The 17,326-nt window shown below is 40.3% G+C and overlaps 1 protein-coding gene across 1 annotated transcript in view; it reads right to left on the minus strand.

The window, feature by feature from the left end:
- Positions 1-17,326, minus strand: part of SLC9A2 (solute carrier family 9 member A2) — a 33,920-nt gene that overhangs the window by 4,167 nt on the left and 12,427 nt on the right. The window contains exons 4-11 of the mRNA XM_062607034.1: positions 12,091-12,308; positions 10,730-10,932; positions 7,926-8,015; positions 6,554-6,624; positions 4,054-4,215; positions 3,351-3,447; positions 2,321-2,452; positions 351-441 (exon numbers count right to left, since the gene is read on the minus strand). Of these exons, the coding sequence (XP_062463018.1) occupies positions 351-441; positions 2,321-2,452; positions 3,351-3,447; positions 4,054-4,215; positions 6,554-6,624; positions 7,926-8,015; positions 10,730-10,932; positions 12,091-12,308 (1,064 nt within the window). The remainder of the gene's footprint in view (positions 1-350; positions 442-2,320; positions 2,453-3,350; positions 3,448-4,053; positions 4,216-6,553; positions 6,625-7,925; positions 8,016-10,729; positions 10,933-12,090; positions 12,309-17,326) is intronic.

The raw sequence follows: 17,326 nt of genomic DNA on the forward strand, positions 1-17,326 counted from the left end.
AATCCAGAAGGGAGATCTGGACATTATGGGATAAAGACAAGGAGAATGAGCCATGGCACTGTTTCTGGTGCTGAAGTGTGTCAGGCTGCTGCCTGCTCATATGAGGAGACGTGCTGGGAGGACTATACCGCTGCAGCATTTGAACTGGAAAAGCCCCACAAAGCTCGGCTTGCTGGGCATTTCTCTATACTCAAATACCTGGTTTAGAACCAATCGCTTCTAATGTTCTAAGATCCTTGCTAAACATCCAAACCTAGAAATATGCTATGAAGGTATTAACACTAGAATGAAAACATGCACACGTAAAATATTTTGTATTTATTTGAAAACAGCAGAAATTTTTTCATTACCTCTGGAAGATGTTTTATTTCTCACTCGTAGTTTCTCTGGGAGTTTAGTGTTTTTAGGAAGTGAAAGGAATCTTTTTGTATTTGCAGCAGCCTGTGTGGAAAGAAATATAAGAAATGTTAAGCTATTGCAGACTGAAGTAGCTGCATAGTGCATGTTAAAATACATGACTAAGGCTTGAGCAGGTTTATGTAGCTAAAGAGTTGGAGATTAGTTAATATGTGATCTTTTACTACACAGTCAAGTTAACACTGATTGCTGGTTGACATCTGTGCTAACTAAGGTAAAGACTGAATAATCTCAAGCATCTTAATCAAAGAAAAGCCTATTGATATGCCCTCTGAGATCAAAGTTTATAAATGTAAGCTCTCTAACCTCAACTTTACATGTACCAATTTTCCTAAGGAAGCAAACGCTGCAAACATGGCATTACTTCATGCAGTTCCAGTTTGAAACTTCTTATTAGTCAGCTGCAAAAATCAGGTTGAGACTGAAGCTCAGGCACTAATTTGTATTCTGATCCTGCAAGCACTTTATACATATAAATGACTTTATACAGTTGACTAATCACACTGATGTTGATGGGGAAGTTGGGTACCAGCATGATCATTTACCAGTTCAGGACATAAAATCGCTGTTTTCCCCAGACTAAGCTGTAAAGCTGTGGGAGCACACCTCATACTTCCTGGAACATGAGAGGTACTTTCCAGGACAGATTGCATTTTTTTTTAAAGCCAAAAGTTTCTCAAGGGCATTCTTTCTTACAAAGATTTTTAAAAACCTTTACAGTCTACCAGCTCTCCTCTGCTTCCACCATTCATTGCTGCACATTCAATGGGAACCTGAAAGTTATTTTCCATGAGAGATTTTTCCACTTCGGATATTGTTGTGCTGCTCAAGACCGCTCTGCTTCCCTCCATGGTGGATTTACACAAGGATAATTACTTTTAAAATTACAGCCTGTGCATTTTAAAAAGCTGATGGATACCCTGTTTCTCTCCCTGCCCCCAAAACGTCTCAATCCTGCTGAGTCTCTTCATTATTCCATAAGTAAGTAACTTATTTGTATGACAAAGACAAAATATGTAACTGTGGTTCAGAGATAAAAAATAATTCAGGAATAAATTTATTGTCACAACTGACACCATAATAGCCCTGATAATGATCACAAATGAGATATAGTGCCTATCAGGCACATCATTCCAGCCTCAGCTGCTGAAGAGCAACTCTATCAATGAGGACAACAGTCACTAAGTACTTCTGTAACAGGAAAATACATATTCATAGGGGGGTTAATTTCTCTGATACGCAAAATGGGAAAACAATTTAGGGGATCAGCTTCCCTTCTGAATCAGTGTGCTCCACTCAAATATGGTCTGAAGTTTACAGTGAAGGTACTGCACGACTGCATCAGAGAGCCAAATATTATCATACAATACCATTCCTTGTAAGTGGAAGCGGTTTTCCTATTCTGTGTCAAAACCTGAAGTCCTGACTGCATTTTATGAATACTGAAGAGCCCATAACATTTTTCAAGTGAAAAGCTCATTCTGACTCAATTGAAAGTTCTCTTTCCTGTATTTTAGAGCAGTAGCTTTGTGTATCTGAAAGTCATTTTTGACCCTGATCATCCACTCATCAAAATACTGATAGAGAATACTGACCATACCTTAGAAGTACACTATGTGCAGAGCCTGTTCAGCAACTCTGAAAATTATGTCAGCAGATACCTGAAAACTTAAAATTATGTCAGCAGATACCACTCCCATATCACATTCTACAAGACTGAAGCTTTGCTGAAGGGGTCAACAAGAAGTCCATGTGTGCAACTCAAAGTGTTAAGTGTGACATTGTATGTGCAGTTGTCTTCCAAATCCAGGATTTATTTTTTCTGCATTTCAGAAGATTTTCTTTCTGCATGACATTTAGCTATAAAGAACTGCTTTCTACGAAACAACCAAAATGCAAGTACCGGTCTTTCTCTTGACAGGCTGTTCGTTTTCCTCAGGCTCTCCCTGAGGCTGTGCCGCCGACGGATCAGAATTTCTTTGGCCTGCTTTTCATTTGCATCTGCAGCCAGACTGTGTCGGTTATATGACATTGTCTGAAAAATAAAAGCAGTGGTCACACTCTGAAAAGCATAATGTCAAATGCACTGAACTATGTACCCAGTGCAAAACAGGCTTTTTGCTTTAATGTTTTAATAAGCATCATAAATCCTTGTGAACAAAATCATACTGCACATGATTAAGAGCAAGAACAGTAATTACGCCAGCATTTTTTTAGTCATCCCGTTCACAAGCACCCTTTTTTGTTTGTTGCTTTTTTTTAAATTGCTGATCTTTATAATGAAAGAGAAATACGAAAAAGCTGGCTTCATACAGTGTTCACCCCCTAATCTCACTAGCTCATTCAGTATGTCAGTAGTGGATGCACCTTGGAAAGCAATGAGTCACCTAGGGGGAAGTCATTTTTACCTCCAGCAAACTGAAGCTCGCTCCACTTTTGAACGTTTTCCAAGGGCTCAGGCATTCAAACTCTTTAGCCCCAGGAGGATAAATGTGAAATGTCCTTTTGCTTTTATTTCACTATTTTTCCAGCTCATCACCTCTGCTCTTAATAAAAACAACTTCACCACTGGAGGCAAATGGAAAATCTAATCCCAAATCATGAAGTGACCAAAATATTGATGTAAGTAGACAGTGTTGGGTTGAATTTGCACCTATGATTCTCTTTAAATAATGTAAGCAGATTGCAGATAATATGACAAAAACATTAAGGTGTTTCAACAGTATAATATCAAGTAAGCTACTTACATAAAAGAGTATGAATATGTTTCTGTACGTATGAAAGGATATGGATTCATAGGCAATAAAGTAAGTAACAGTGTTAATTATTGTGATACGGTACAGCAGATGTACTAGCCCAAAGATACGTTAGGAAGGTCATCAGTATATTCAAAGAATATTGGGATATTTAAGTATGCAAAAATTCATTCTTACTCTATGTCGTATTTGGTAGAGATTCTTTGTTAGTATTTCCCGCATATTTTCCATTTCAGTAGGAGAAAGTGGCTTTATCTTTCCTTCATGATATTCACTGTGGTAGGATTAAAAAAAAGGTAAATAGAGGAGAGTGGGACAGAGAGAGAGAGAGGAAGAATTTTATTTTTATGATTGAAAACTACATTTGAACTATTTCCTTTGTTAGAGTTGGAAACAGCATTTCAAAGCAACTGAGGAACAGATGAAAACATAACATGTCTAGGAATGAAAGCTTGATCTCATTTGAGTCAGTGGTAAGGCTCAAAACTCAGCCTCCAAGATTTGATAAAAATTACATTCAATTGTAAATTTGATAAGGTACTTTTCAAAATGCCCCTCAGGCTTCCCTTGTAGCTATTCACAGCAGATGGGCAGGCACTGGTTCAAATCCAGCTCCGCTCAACACAGCAAATCAATGTTCCCGTGAGCAGCTGCCCTTGTAAAATTACACACCCCAGACGAGCACAGCTCACCAAGCATTCCATGTGTGAGCTGCAGGCAAAATGCTCTTGTTTCATATCTGCTTAATCTTCAGGTGACATTTGGACACAAGTGTCCCGAGTTAAAGTAATTATTTGATTATTCTGCCTACAGACTGGGCTGTGAAATATATTATGTGACATAGCTGAAATGCTTGGCCATGCTGGCATTGTTTACTTACCTGAGAGACACTGAAGATGGGACCTTACTTATCATTCCACTCTCTGCCATCTCAATGGCATGTTTGATTTCCAGCTTCTTGTATAAAGAAACAATGCTGGATTTGGGCTGGTTCTCCCGGATTAGAAGTCTTCGTAGGTATTTATTGTCAAACTTTTTAAACCTGTATGTGAGGCAAACCAACCCAACCGGTTAATTTTTATGTGCATATTAAGGAAAGCCAATATACTGTAGCTAATGCAATTGTGAAGGCTTTTCTTACCTGGGAATGTGTCTGTTCATATTAACAACCTACAGCTAAGTAACATAAAAAAAGGATCAAATTCATCTTTGTTTCAGATAGTCTTAACCTGTGTTTTGGTTAATACATTAATGGACAGTCTCCCTAGCTAACTTTCAGGTATTCTGTGTTATTAGATAATATTATTTTAATTCTCCATTTTCTTGGAGACAAAGAGAACATTAAATATTTACTGTAATAACAAATAGAAGGTCTAAATTTGCATCGCTGCTTTTTCTTTGAAATTTAGCTTGTTCTGGAAGTTCTCCCTTTCCCCAAAGCAACTGCAACCCTCTTGGATGCTTAGAGAAAAAACATTCATTACAGCCAGGGTGATTTTGTTTGTCAGAAAGTATTCTGCCCTCTGGACATTTTGACATTATTCTTGAATTTCGGTCTGAAGGTCATGAAGAGGTGGGACAAACTTTTGCTCCATAATCTGTTCATTAAAGATCTCACACAGACTGAAGAAGAATAAGGCTGAGTAAAGAAAAGTTGTACCCATGTCATGCACCTGCCAGGAGTGTCCTCACTGTGCTGCCCTCAAGACATTTGGAGAGGGTTCTTCTCCACCCTTCCTGATGGTGCTGTTTCTCTGCGTATAAACCACTTAATTCTTGTTGGAGCAGTGACTAGAAGGTGGGTGAGTAATGCCCATGCTTTGGGTCTAAAGGATTTGGGTGTTAAAAGAGTGTGCTCCTGAGAAAAGGGAGTTAGATCCAAACCAATGATGATGATGATTCAGCAACTAAAATGAAACATGAACAATTCAGGTATTGCCAGTAGTAATCTTCTTAACTAAGTGTTAAATAATACCATCAAGAACTGTGGAGCTGCCTGCCATTAGCATGTCTCATGTACCTCATGCCAGCTACTGCTTTATCTTAGAATCATAGAGTCATAGAATCGTTAGGGTTGGAAAGGACCTTAAGATCATCTAGTTCCAACCCCCCTGCCATGGGCAGGGACACCTTACGCTAAATCATATCACCCAAGGCCTCGTCCAACCTGGCCTTGAACACCAGCAGGGATGGAGCATTCACAACCTCCCTGGGCAACCCATTCCAGTGCCTCACCACCCTAACAGGAAAGAATTTCCTTCTTATATCCAACCTAAACTTCCCCTGTTTAAGTTTGAACCCATTACCCCTTGTCCTGTCACTACAGTCTCTAATGAACAGTTCCTCTCCAGCATCCCTATAGGCCCCCTTCAGATACTGGAAGGCTGCTATGAGGTCTCCACGCAGCCTTCTCTTCTCCATGAACAGCCCCAGCTTTCTCAGCCTGTCCTCATACGGGAGGTGCTCCAGTCCCCTGATCATCCTCATGGCCCTCCTCTGGACTTGTTCCAACAGTTCCACGTCCTTTTTATGTTGAGGACACCAGAACTGCACACAATACTTCAGGTGAGGTCTCACAAGAGCAGAGTAGAGGGGCAGGATCACCTCCTTTGACCTGCTGGTCACGCTCCTTTTGATGCAGCCCAGGATACGGTTGGCTTTCTGGGCTGCAAGCGCACACTGAAGCTGGCCCATGTTCATTTTCTCATCAACCAACACCCCCAAGTCCTTCTCCACAGGGCTGCTCTGAATCTCTTCTCTGCCCAACCTGTAGCTGTGCCTGGGATTGCTCTGACCCAGGTGTAGGACCTTGCACTTGGCATGGTTAAACTTCATGAGGTTGGCATCAGCCCACCTCACAAGTGTGTCCAGGTCCCTCTGGATGGCATTCCTTCCCTCCAGCGTATCAGCCGAACCACACAGCTTGGTGTGGTTCTTCCACATCTTCCTAGAGAAAGTCCCAAAGCTTTTGCATGTTTCCCAACAGACAGGAAACTAACCCCTCACTTAACACTGCAAAGACATACAATTTGTAGGAGGAAAGCTGGATGGGATGAAAGGCTTCACAGAAATACAGGAAACGCTCTTAAACAGTCAGAAAAAGGGAAAGGACACACATCCTCAAGAGGTACCATACTTCACCCTGGGATCAGAGGGCTGCCTTTCTTCCCAGCCGGAGACTTTGTTCTACTTGCTTGTGGTTTAGTAAAGGACATTGTTTTGCTGCTTTCCCTTTGTAACCCACATGTTCTAAAAACAACCATCCACTTTCAAGAACAAAATGCTGAAAATGAAATACGATGCCCAACAGCCTTTGTTTGCTGCTGCTGAGCCAGTTCAGCCTCTTTTGTGTAACAAAGAGATTTAAATGCCATTCTTACTTATCTCTCCAAAAGTTGTGACCCCAGTGTCCACACACATCTTCAATTCCAGTCTTCACATGGTCAAAGAACTAAAGGGAAACATTGGTTCATTACATAAACTTATAAACATCACCTGGCTTGCCCTTAGACATTATTAGTTTCTAATTTACTTCAAAACAAGCACCTGGTCAGAAAATTCAGGATAATGCTTCAGTTTAACTAAATACAGTCTAATCAAACTCAGACAGACTCTGATTTTGCACCTGGAGCTTCCTTTAGCTCACAGCCCCAGAAGGACAGAATTGAGCTGCTAATATCCTCAATGTCGATCTTGCTGAGCTTCTGTCTGAATCTGAAGGTTTTCCCCATATTTTTACTTCTTTTAAGTTCCCTAACCCCTCAAGGCTATGTCTGGGACCTCTCCAGGGACTTCCCCAGGCCTGACAGTGAACCAGGTATGACTTTGCAGAGGAGACAGCTTGAGTGGGCAGCAGCTCCCCACATCAGAACCGGCCCATTGGGATGCACAGAATAGGGCTGAGATATCCAGCATCCAGGTCCTGAGCTCTTATTTTAGGGAACCATGGTTTAGCCTCACCTCAAAGCATCCTCATTACCTAATATTTGAAACAGATTGTTCCTCAGCCTATTACGAATTACAAAAGAGTGAATCAGTTCAGCTAAGATCTTCCTTGATCCCCAGAGGCAGCTCATTTAATCCAAATACTATAGTAGGATCTCTTAAACTCCAGAGGAAATCCTGTACACAGGTCCAAAATATAAATTCTAAAAGGACAGACTTTTAGATGCCTAGATTAACTTCTTTGCTGAATACAGCTGTTATTATTCCTCATTTTTGGAATTCCAAGCCACCTGCCATAGTTATGCTGCAAGAAGACATACATTCAAGAATATACATAGCTAATAAACCTCAATAACTGGAGATGTACACATACCAAATACAAATCCATAAAGAGGCTGATGATGGGAGAGTTAAGTTTAAGAGTGTTTAGCAGTTTGCATTTGTTTAGTTAAACTAACTCAAATGCAAGGTAATGTAATTGCCTTGGCAAACGTTTCTTTGTGTAACAAATTTCCAAAACAACATGTACCTCATAATGTGAAACAAACTAGAGAAATTTAATTTACATCAAGAAGTGAGCAATTAAGAAACTGAAGATTCAAAAACAGTGATACGCAATAATGCCAATTTTAGTAATTGTCAAAAGTTAATATAAGCTTTACAGTTGTTGTGCTTATAACAGCTAGCAAACCTAAAAGAACATGTGTGTCTCTGTAATACTGTATAGTGAATCCTTGCCTTACTGAAAGACACCTGGAATTTCCTCTGTATGCGGGCTTCATCTATGACACTGAAGCTGCAACGTACCCTGTTATAAATTTCTTCACTGACAGCAGGCTGCTTTTTGTTTGACCTTTTGACATCAAGAAACTCCACCAGTGGGCGAATTGTTATTCCCTGTAAAGAGAAAAAAAAATACATGTTTTTTCCATAAACACAAATAAATAAATAAATAAATAAATAAATAAGCCTGGCAGTCTTTTCCATCTCTGCCAGAGCACTGAAAATGGCTGTAGATAGCTTTTTAGCTCTGGATACACTTTCACCTTTCTAACCCCAAAATCCAGCCTGGCACAGTAATTATAACAATGAATTTACTCTTGTCATCAGCAGGTATGCACTTAGCTAGGAAGTCCTTGTCGTAACACAGACTCCATTAATGCAACAGAAGGAAGGAAGGAGCTCCCTAGAGCTAAGTCCAAGAAGGGCAACTTGGCAAACCCCATGCAGGATATGTCACTTGCCCCATCCATTTTTAAACTTGGTTTGTTGGAGGTTTTTTCAGTTCTGTTATGTATTAGAAAAACCCTCACTTTTTTTCTGAATTAACAAATGGATCCCACATCATTCCAAAACAAGCATAGAAATCCCTGTTTTAGTGATTACTTCCAAAACAGGTACTCAAAGATGTGTCAACAGTAGCACTAAAATTTCTATTCAAGATCATGACGCTAATGCTTTTGTCTTTGTCTGACTATTCTCAGAGAAAGAACAGAATGTTTTGGCTATCCCAGAATGATATAATAGTTTTTAATAATTATTTGTGGAAGAATTGACATAATTCGTTTATTTGTATAGGTGCACTGGCACAAGGGAGGGGAATGAATCCATCATAGTGTTAAGATCAGTCCCTACTGTCCCAGACAACCAGGTCACATATTTCTTCTCATAACTGAATCCAGCTTTATCTTAAAAGTAGTTAGGTTTCTCTGCCCCATTGCTCATACTAGAACACTCATCCTGAACTTCATTGTTCTGGTAATCAGAAAGCTGCTTCTTAATTGCATCATGGTCACTTTGTACCACTTTGTTCTTGTGCCAGCATTTGTCTTTTTAGTTTAAATAGTGTTCCTCCTTGGGTGTTCACTCCCTCATATAAACATTAATTATATTGCCTCTTCTTCATTTTGCTAAGGCCAAGGCATTCTGGTCTTTCACGTGACAGGCCTACCAGTCCCACAATCACTCTAGAACATGACACTATTCTCTGATGGCAATACCTGTCTCAGTATGTCTTAAGATCAGCTATGCCTTTATTCTGCTCCCATGGTATTGGTGGCTTAAACTCTACCCCATTATCAGTTAGTGGTTTTTTCCCTATTTTTTTCCAAATGAAAAGGTCTCATTTCATAAGAGAAATCCCTAGTAAGAGAGTCCTAGCAAGATGTTTGCACTTATTACTGCTAAATTTTATTCTGTTTCTACCATATTATCTCTGTTATTCTCTTCTTTCTACATAACACCCCATCTCACAGGAACCCTAAGAACACCTTCCAAAGCCCGCACTCAAGAAACATGAGCAATAAAAAAATCCTGTGTTCATGTGCTATGGTTAGGAATGAGAATATTAAACTAAACCTTCCCCAGGAACCCAGGTTGAACTTTAGAGAAAATACCAGGAGAGGCTGGGGAATCTCCAACCATAGAGATATTCAGAACTCGACATGTCCCCAGGCACATGATTTAGCTTTGAAGGTGGCCTTGTTTTGGGCACAGGGTTGGACTAGAGATCCCCAGAGGTCTTTCTGACCCAAAGAACCATGTGCTTCTCTTTCCCTTTAAAAGAGAAACTGTCAGCCCCTTCCTCATTCACTTTACAATTATCCTAATGTCAATCTAAACCTCAGTTTAATGAGTAGTTAAGCTAACAATCTCCTATGTAGTCCCCTTCCCCAAAGATTTTACAATAGTGAAGTTGGATGAGATTACTCTAGAATATAAACTGGCTTATTAAAGAATAATATCAGGCTTCCCTTTGGTAAACCATGTTGCATTTCATAACGCATTCCATTTATGTCTATATTTTAAATTATTCTACCCTCCAAAATCAATTTTCACAGCTTACATGCTAAGGTCAACTAACAGATTTCCAGCTGCTCCAGCCACCTTTTCCCCTTTCCTAAGCATAAGCACAGATACTTCCCATGGCACATTTATCCATTTAAAAGACAGGCTAAAAATTTTTTTTCCACAGACCTGTAATTCCATGTACTCGCCCTCACATCACTTTCACCTCTCTGGATAATGACTACCCTGAGATGTTTATTTGAGGGTCTTTGCCTCCTCTAAGTTTTGCTGGTTTCAATCTTCCCTCTCTCCTGGTCACTCCTGACCAGGCCTCCATGGCCACATTGACACCAGAGTCCAGTTCCTTACTTTTTTCTGCACACCTGGTATTTTTGGATGGATGTCCAGCTGGTTTGCAGCATCACTGCCTAATACCTAGACTCAAACACTCCAGTTCATCTCTCAGTGCCCTCAGTGTCTTCAATCCCCTGCTCGCTGTGCACCATATCCAACGCAAACTCCTGAGAAATGCACAACTTTAAATATTCTAACAAGGAATTAGTGCTGGGGCTGTACCGAGATTACGCTTTATCTCTACCCCAACCTCACTAGGTCTTAAATGCTTAATGCTACTTACACGTTAGCACAAGTACTTAATATCTGGCATTCTTTTGCTACCTGTCAGCGGTCTGCATAGCATTTTCTTTTAAACTATGACCACAGAGAGTACCTTCAAGTATGTTCCTTCCAGTACATTTGGATTTTTATGCACTGCTTATTTACAAACTGTCCAAGAAGTAAGTCCGTAAGAGAAAGCACATTACCTGAATGAAAACGGTAAAGAATATCACCACAATAACAGCAGTGATGAACAATTTCTTCCTGGGAAACACAGCAGAAGGAAGCAGAAATACAAGTGAAAAACAAATAGCTCCTCGGAGGCCTCCATAGGCAATAATAAATTGGTCCTTAAAAGTGAGAGGAATTGTCCGGAACACATTAATGATCTGAGTCAGAACAAAAACACCTGAAAGAAAAAAACAAAAACAAACAAACCAGAAAAGTAAATTAAATTACACAGAGATCCTCCACAATGCTAACATTTGTTTTAAAACACTTTATTTGCTTCTTACCTATATATTATTGAAGAAATGAGATATTACTCAGAAGCTTGAAAACACCACGGAAGAAAAATTTAAAATGCCTACAGAACATCATCTTAAACATATTCAGTGAGCTAACCACCTTCAGTCAGCTGGATTTAGGACCTGAAGGAACTAATTAATCCCCACAAGACACCTATATGCTAGACTCTGTACCTCTAGAACGGCAATAATTCTCAGTGTCAGTATAGACCAAGACTCCTTTTTTTCTTTCTTTTAATAGGATTTGAGGTGCTTTTGAACCCTTTGGCTTGTCACCTCCATCAATCTGTGCTTTGAACCCTGAAAACTTCTATTCACTTATTTGATTTTACTTGCATAGACAAAAAGGATGCAGGACTGGGGATGGAGGGAAAAGATGCCAGAGCATGCTGGTGTACTGAAGGCAAAGACTCCAAGGCTGTGGTGGAATGGAGTAAAGGTATAAAGGCAGGTAAAGATTGGGGGCCAGGAAGTAAGGGAGCAGTCAGGCTCCTTGGCTGCTTTTCAGCCTAAGGTATTGCGGGGTTGCAGATGCAGGAGGGAAAATAATCAAGATTTCTGCACTGAAGGGAGACTTGGGAGCTGGAAGTAGGGGTGCAGAGGCAGATCAGAACATGAGCTGCCTTGACACATGGAAGGGACTGAGTCATTACAGATGAAACTGGGGTGAGGGGCAGGTTTAAGACCTATGAGCCTTAATTGTTGTACAACTGTTAATTTTTTTAAGCCAAATTTGCTTATTTTAAAATAAATATTTACTTAAATTCATATACTGTACTTAAGTGCATGTACTTAATGCACGTACAAATACAGCAGACTGCCTCTCACTTTAGATGGGCAGGGTCAGGACAAAACCAATTCTGGGGCTCCATTTTGGGTAGAAGGTGGAAATTGACTCTGCAGTCTAGGACACATTGCCAATACGAAAACCATTCTTATAACTGATGGGACTCTGTCTAATGTTTTGTATTTTCTACTTGAGAAGAGGTAAAAAGTTTCACTTGAAAAGAATACTGATACATGGACTGGTAATTGCTTACCTAGTGCCCTCCAGATTAAACAGAAAAGGAGGGTGAAGCTAACGAAGGCCCAGTTCCACTCATGGTTCTTTCCAACTGTAGACACGCCCATAAAGATGAAGATTAATGTTTCACTGACACTGCTCAGCATCTTCATGAAATATTTTATTGTTGTATAGGATTTTTGAGAAACATTTTCTTCCACATATTTATTCATGGTCATGGCACAAGCTGTAATCCTGAAAGGCAAACATTACCCTGTATTTCACTGTTTTAATGTTTTTTTTTGTCTTTCTCGTAACTGCAGAATATTATTCACTTTTCCATAGTTGTCTTTAAAATACAAAAGCATAACTTATTCCATAACCAATCTCAAATATATAGGTGTGGTGAACCTACAGTTTTGGGCACAAGAGTTTTTTCCACAGCGGGGAGTTTTCTGAGAAGACATTAGGTATGGAGTTTTGTCATAGTAAATCCACATATTCTCTGCAGATGTCACACTAACTCTGCATTTTGAATAAGGCAGAGGTGAGGAGAGCCAGGGGCAGCCCTGGAAAACGGGGTGCTGCTTCTCTTGCTGCTGAAGAACACCAGAAAGGATGTTCCTCAAAATTGCATGCCGTGGGGCAGAGCTTCCCTCAGTTCCCACTATCAGCTGTCTCACTAAACCATTCCTCTCCTCAGTGACAGTAGTCAGCTCTTCTTTCCAGGCAATCTAAGAAGCAAGGCTACAGATAATTTGTCATCCTCTGCCACTTCAGGCCACTGTTTGCTTTGCCTCTGCATAGGGCTGCAGATCTAGTCAGCACAAAATAAAATGGCCATTGCCATGCAAAAACTAGCTCCAACCCTAGGCAAACTCCAAGACTAAGAAGAAAGAAAGCTTGACTAAAACTATCGCAGAGCCCCATCTGCATTTCACAGAATCATAGAATCATTTAGGTTGGAAAAGACCTTTTAGACCACACATCCTCTGTGGCCCAAGAGTAGCATGCTGCATGTGAAGCAGAGCTCATTATGGTAACATGGGTCCCACCAGAGAAGAAAGGATGCAGATGATAAGATAAGCATGTGAGCTTCCTCCCTGCAACACTCAGTGGCTTTAGGTAATGTTTCTAGTTTGAGCATGTGATTGGGACAACAGAGGTCCTACATTTTTGACAATCCTGACAGACTGCCAATGTTCTTCACAGCTCTCCTCCTTGTTCTTATCTTACAGTTGCCCAAACTGGGTATTTGTCATAGATCCCGCAAACATATGTGCCTGCATATGTCAGGAAAGAAAGTGGGAGAGGACCTGGGCCATGCATGGATTTTGTCCTGAGGACTGATGACTTGGCAGGACATACACCCGAGCCCGGAAGCTGTCAAACATTCCCAGGTTCTTCGGTTTACAGATAGCTCTGGTGGCCAGCTTCAAAAGAGTATATAAAGAAGGGTCTCAAACCTACTTAACACTTTCACTGTCCAGAACTCACATATTCAGTGGCAAACCAGCTTTTCACAAGCCACAGGTTGCACTGATGATAGACTTACAAATATTTCCATTTATGTCATGACAGCTCTCCTGTGTATGCACTGCTTATCTGCACAAGAAGTCTGATGCATCCCAGCTACCTCCAGCCAACTGTGCATGCAGTGGAGCTGGCAAGTGCAGGGGCAGCAAATGCAATGTAGCAAGAATGTAGTGGGCAGGCTGCAAAACAGCCATTTCCAGACCCACAGTTTATGGGTCTCAAAGCTGCAGCTCACTGCCCAAAGCATTAGGGCTGTCAGGTCTGCATCAAAGGCACTGCAAAACGCTATTTATTAGCTTTTAAAATAAATAGTTTTCATGATTATAGTCACTTAGGAAAGCCCTGCAGCCTGGGGAATGGGGAAGCATGCTCTGGACATGGTTTGTTTTTGGATCCTGAGGTAATGGAGACACTGTAAATAGATGTCTGATAAGAATCTGCCACCAGATTAATCAGGATCCTTGCAAGCTGTAACTTAAAACATCTACTATGCTTAACCACTAGACTTTAAAGGGACAGCACTCTTATAATATTATTTTCAGACACATTTTGCGTTCATTAATTAGTGTTAACTAATTGATGAATTGGTTCAGCAGTGTAACAAATAGTGCTGTACAGTATTTGTTACTCTTCAGTTAAGTAAAATTCCACAGCTAATCACCGCTCACTTTATGAATCTGGTATCTTCTCAGAGTACTAATTTACATGAGAAAAAAAACCCTAACCCTGCTGAATTATCTTCAGTTTTAAAATAATATGGCAGAGTAGTGTTAGAGTTTAATATAAAATCAATTTCTTTGAATATGCAAGATTTTATGCACATTATTATAATGCATTCTTCCCAAACTAAATTTTTACAATCACCATAATCAAAACAAAAGCTTAGGTGTGTTTTATTTTACATTTCTTAACCACATACATTAATTGTGGCTTCTACTTCTGTAACCTGAGGTAGTTGCCTTGGTCAAGAATGGGGAGGAGGGGAACAGACAGTTAGTTGCAATTAATCTGCAACTTTGCGCTTCTGAAGAATAAAAGTCCTCCTGTGCAAACAGTACAGTTTCTGTCATGACTGCAATAAACTAGGCCACCGGGTTCAATCCTCAAGTTTCCTTGACCTACTAAACTTACAGTAGTTTCAATGTTCGTTCCTTTCAGCCTGCTAATTCACTGTTGAAACAAACAAACAACAACAAAAAAAGGCACATATATGCTTAGTTCTGCTGCATCACAGCCTTTATGAGAAATTAGTAAGCAGAAAATGCAGCATTGTAATTAGAAATGGAAGCAAGCAAATAAAGTTCAGAGTCACATCTGTATGTTTTACACCCCTGATCCTGATTCAAACCTGGCTCTAATTACAGTAGAAGCTCTTTCCTCTCTTTCGGAAAAGGATTTTCTCACTGCAGCTCATCAGGACATGGTTCAGTCCCTTCACTATTTCAGCCAGGTGATCTGGTGCTGGGGTTATACAGGGATGCTTCAGGAATTGTTTGTCCTCAGAATGAGTAAACAGACTTATCAGAAGAGGGACAAGCACCTTACATTCCCCTCTACTCCTCTGCCAGTGAATTCCTACTTGCACTTGGTGTATCTATCTTTCTTATTTGGTAACACTGTACATTCCTGCTCATATTCTCCCCCTAAAGTATGGTACAACATGTAACCACAAGATCTTGCTGAGTATCTTTAGAAACCTGCTAATGCAGGAAGTGGGAAATCAGTAGTTTAACAGACTCATGTGGATATGGGTGAGAAAGGGGAGATCAGGCAATTATTCCCTATAGGCTGAACTATAAATGGCCACAGAAGCATATAATGAATAAACAATCTGGGTTGTAAGGGACGCTCAAAGGTCATTTGGTTCAACTACATGCTCAAAGGAGGACTGACTTTGAAGTCAGTCCCAAGCAATCCTGATGTGAGTCACTCACTGCAGAAAACGACAGGGAACTCAATACTGATGCATGCTGTACTGTGACACAGAGCAAAATATTCTCTGCAGTTCAAAGCCCAGTGAAATGTAAAAAGCATGGAGTAGATTTACACCAAGTGGATGCAGAGATTACAGGCGCTTGGAACACTGCTAGGAGGGGGCACGCTTTACATCTCTTGACAGCTGAGACACTATATGGCTGCAGAGAGCCCTTCCTGCTCCCCCCTAAGGCATTACTGATGTATCCAGCTCTGTTAGCGGTTACAAAATACATTTAGAGTTAAATAACATACAGGACATTTTAAAGACAACTTATTTTCTATTGCACTGTTGGAGGGAAAATAAATACTTTGTGTTACCTTTTCAGTTTTGCACTCCCTCAGGATTACAAATGAAAACGACTAGGTTGTTAGTGCCATTGGAAGCACCAGCATACTGTTGCAGGCACTGGCATGCAGTGGGTCCACTGACCCACCAGCTGACCCAGTGTGCCCTTTCCATTGTATCCTGGGTGAAGCATGTCCAAATCAGTATTTCATGCACACTGCCACAATCTTTTTCCATGTACAGTTTAGCCACACGTTTTTGGTTTAGAAGCCCTTTAAGTATTTGATCATAGGATGTCAAGGACATTTGACTTAAGAAGTGGAGGAAACTAGAAACCACACAAATGCTATGAATAGAAGCTAGGGAAAGAGATGGCATATTTATGAACTTGGTCAAAGTGGATGCATATGCTGCTTTATTTAGACTTATATCAGAGAAAGAAACCCATGCAGTCTTTAGCTCTTTACGTATATTAAAGTACTAACCCCTCTTGGTTCATGGCATAGCTCTATTTTTATACCACTGAAATCATCAGCTGTAAATGGCCATGTAAATTGCTTCCCAGTCCCAGCAAACCTTATACTGGCACATCTATGATACCAAACCTCTCACTCGCTTTCCTAAAAGATAATCATCAGATAAGGTATTAACAGTATTAGTGATACTCAGAAGTAACATCTGAGTTTTCATAAAAAGCTGTGCTCCTAATTCCCGAATGACTCCTATTTGCCACTAGAACAATACAAAATCAGAAGGTTGGCCTTTAAAAATATTACTTGGAATCAGAGCAAATCATTTAAGTATATCAAATGTCATAAAGGCTCTTTCTAAAGTTGAGGTTGTTACAGTATAAACAGTATCAAGCTAGAGGCTGTGTTCTCTCTTGACTGAAGCCCAGGAGTGAAAAAACAGGAGTGAAAACATTTTTATCTGTTGGAAGTGGGAAGAATAATATTGTTTTATACATAATGATGTGTAGAGACAGCACTGGAACACACAGGCGCACGTACCAAGATACTAAAGGGTTATATCACCATAGGACTAGACTCTGGAAATCTTACATTCACTCAATCCTTACTGTGCTTGTAATCCAGCAGGAGTTTGCCTTAATGATATATGTATTGTCTTCATTGAATGGTACTTAGTGGATGCTCACATGACTAAGTGTTAAGAAGTAGTTTCACAATATGTAGTTTCACAATGGCATCAGAAGTGAAGCCAGTTCACAAAGTTCCCAACAACCACTCCCACTCCCTCCCAGTCATCGCTGCCCCTACATCACTGTGGGCTACCCCTCAGCCATGCCCTTATGACTAGTTGTAGGGTCACATGAGGACACAGGTCACCAAACTGATTTAAGAATAATTCCACTGAAAATACAAGGGATTATTTTTAACTTGGAGCATTTCAAAGATATGGTTTATGGTGTGATGCCATGACCAGTTTTAGTGACACAGCTGGTGTGGTGGCAAGC

Source organism: Pezoporus occidentalis, unplaced genomic scaffold (genome assembly GCF_034315485.1).
Source record: "Pezoporus occidentalis ecotype Australia unplaced genomic scaffold, CSIRO_AGI_Poc_V1 ctg99, whole genome shotgun sequence".
Lineage (NCBI taxonomy): Eukaryota > Metazoa > Chordata > Aves > Psittaciformes > Psittacidae > Pezoporus > Pezoporus occidentalis.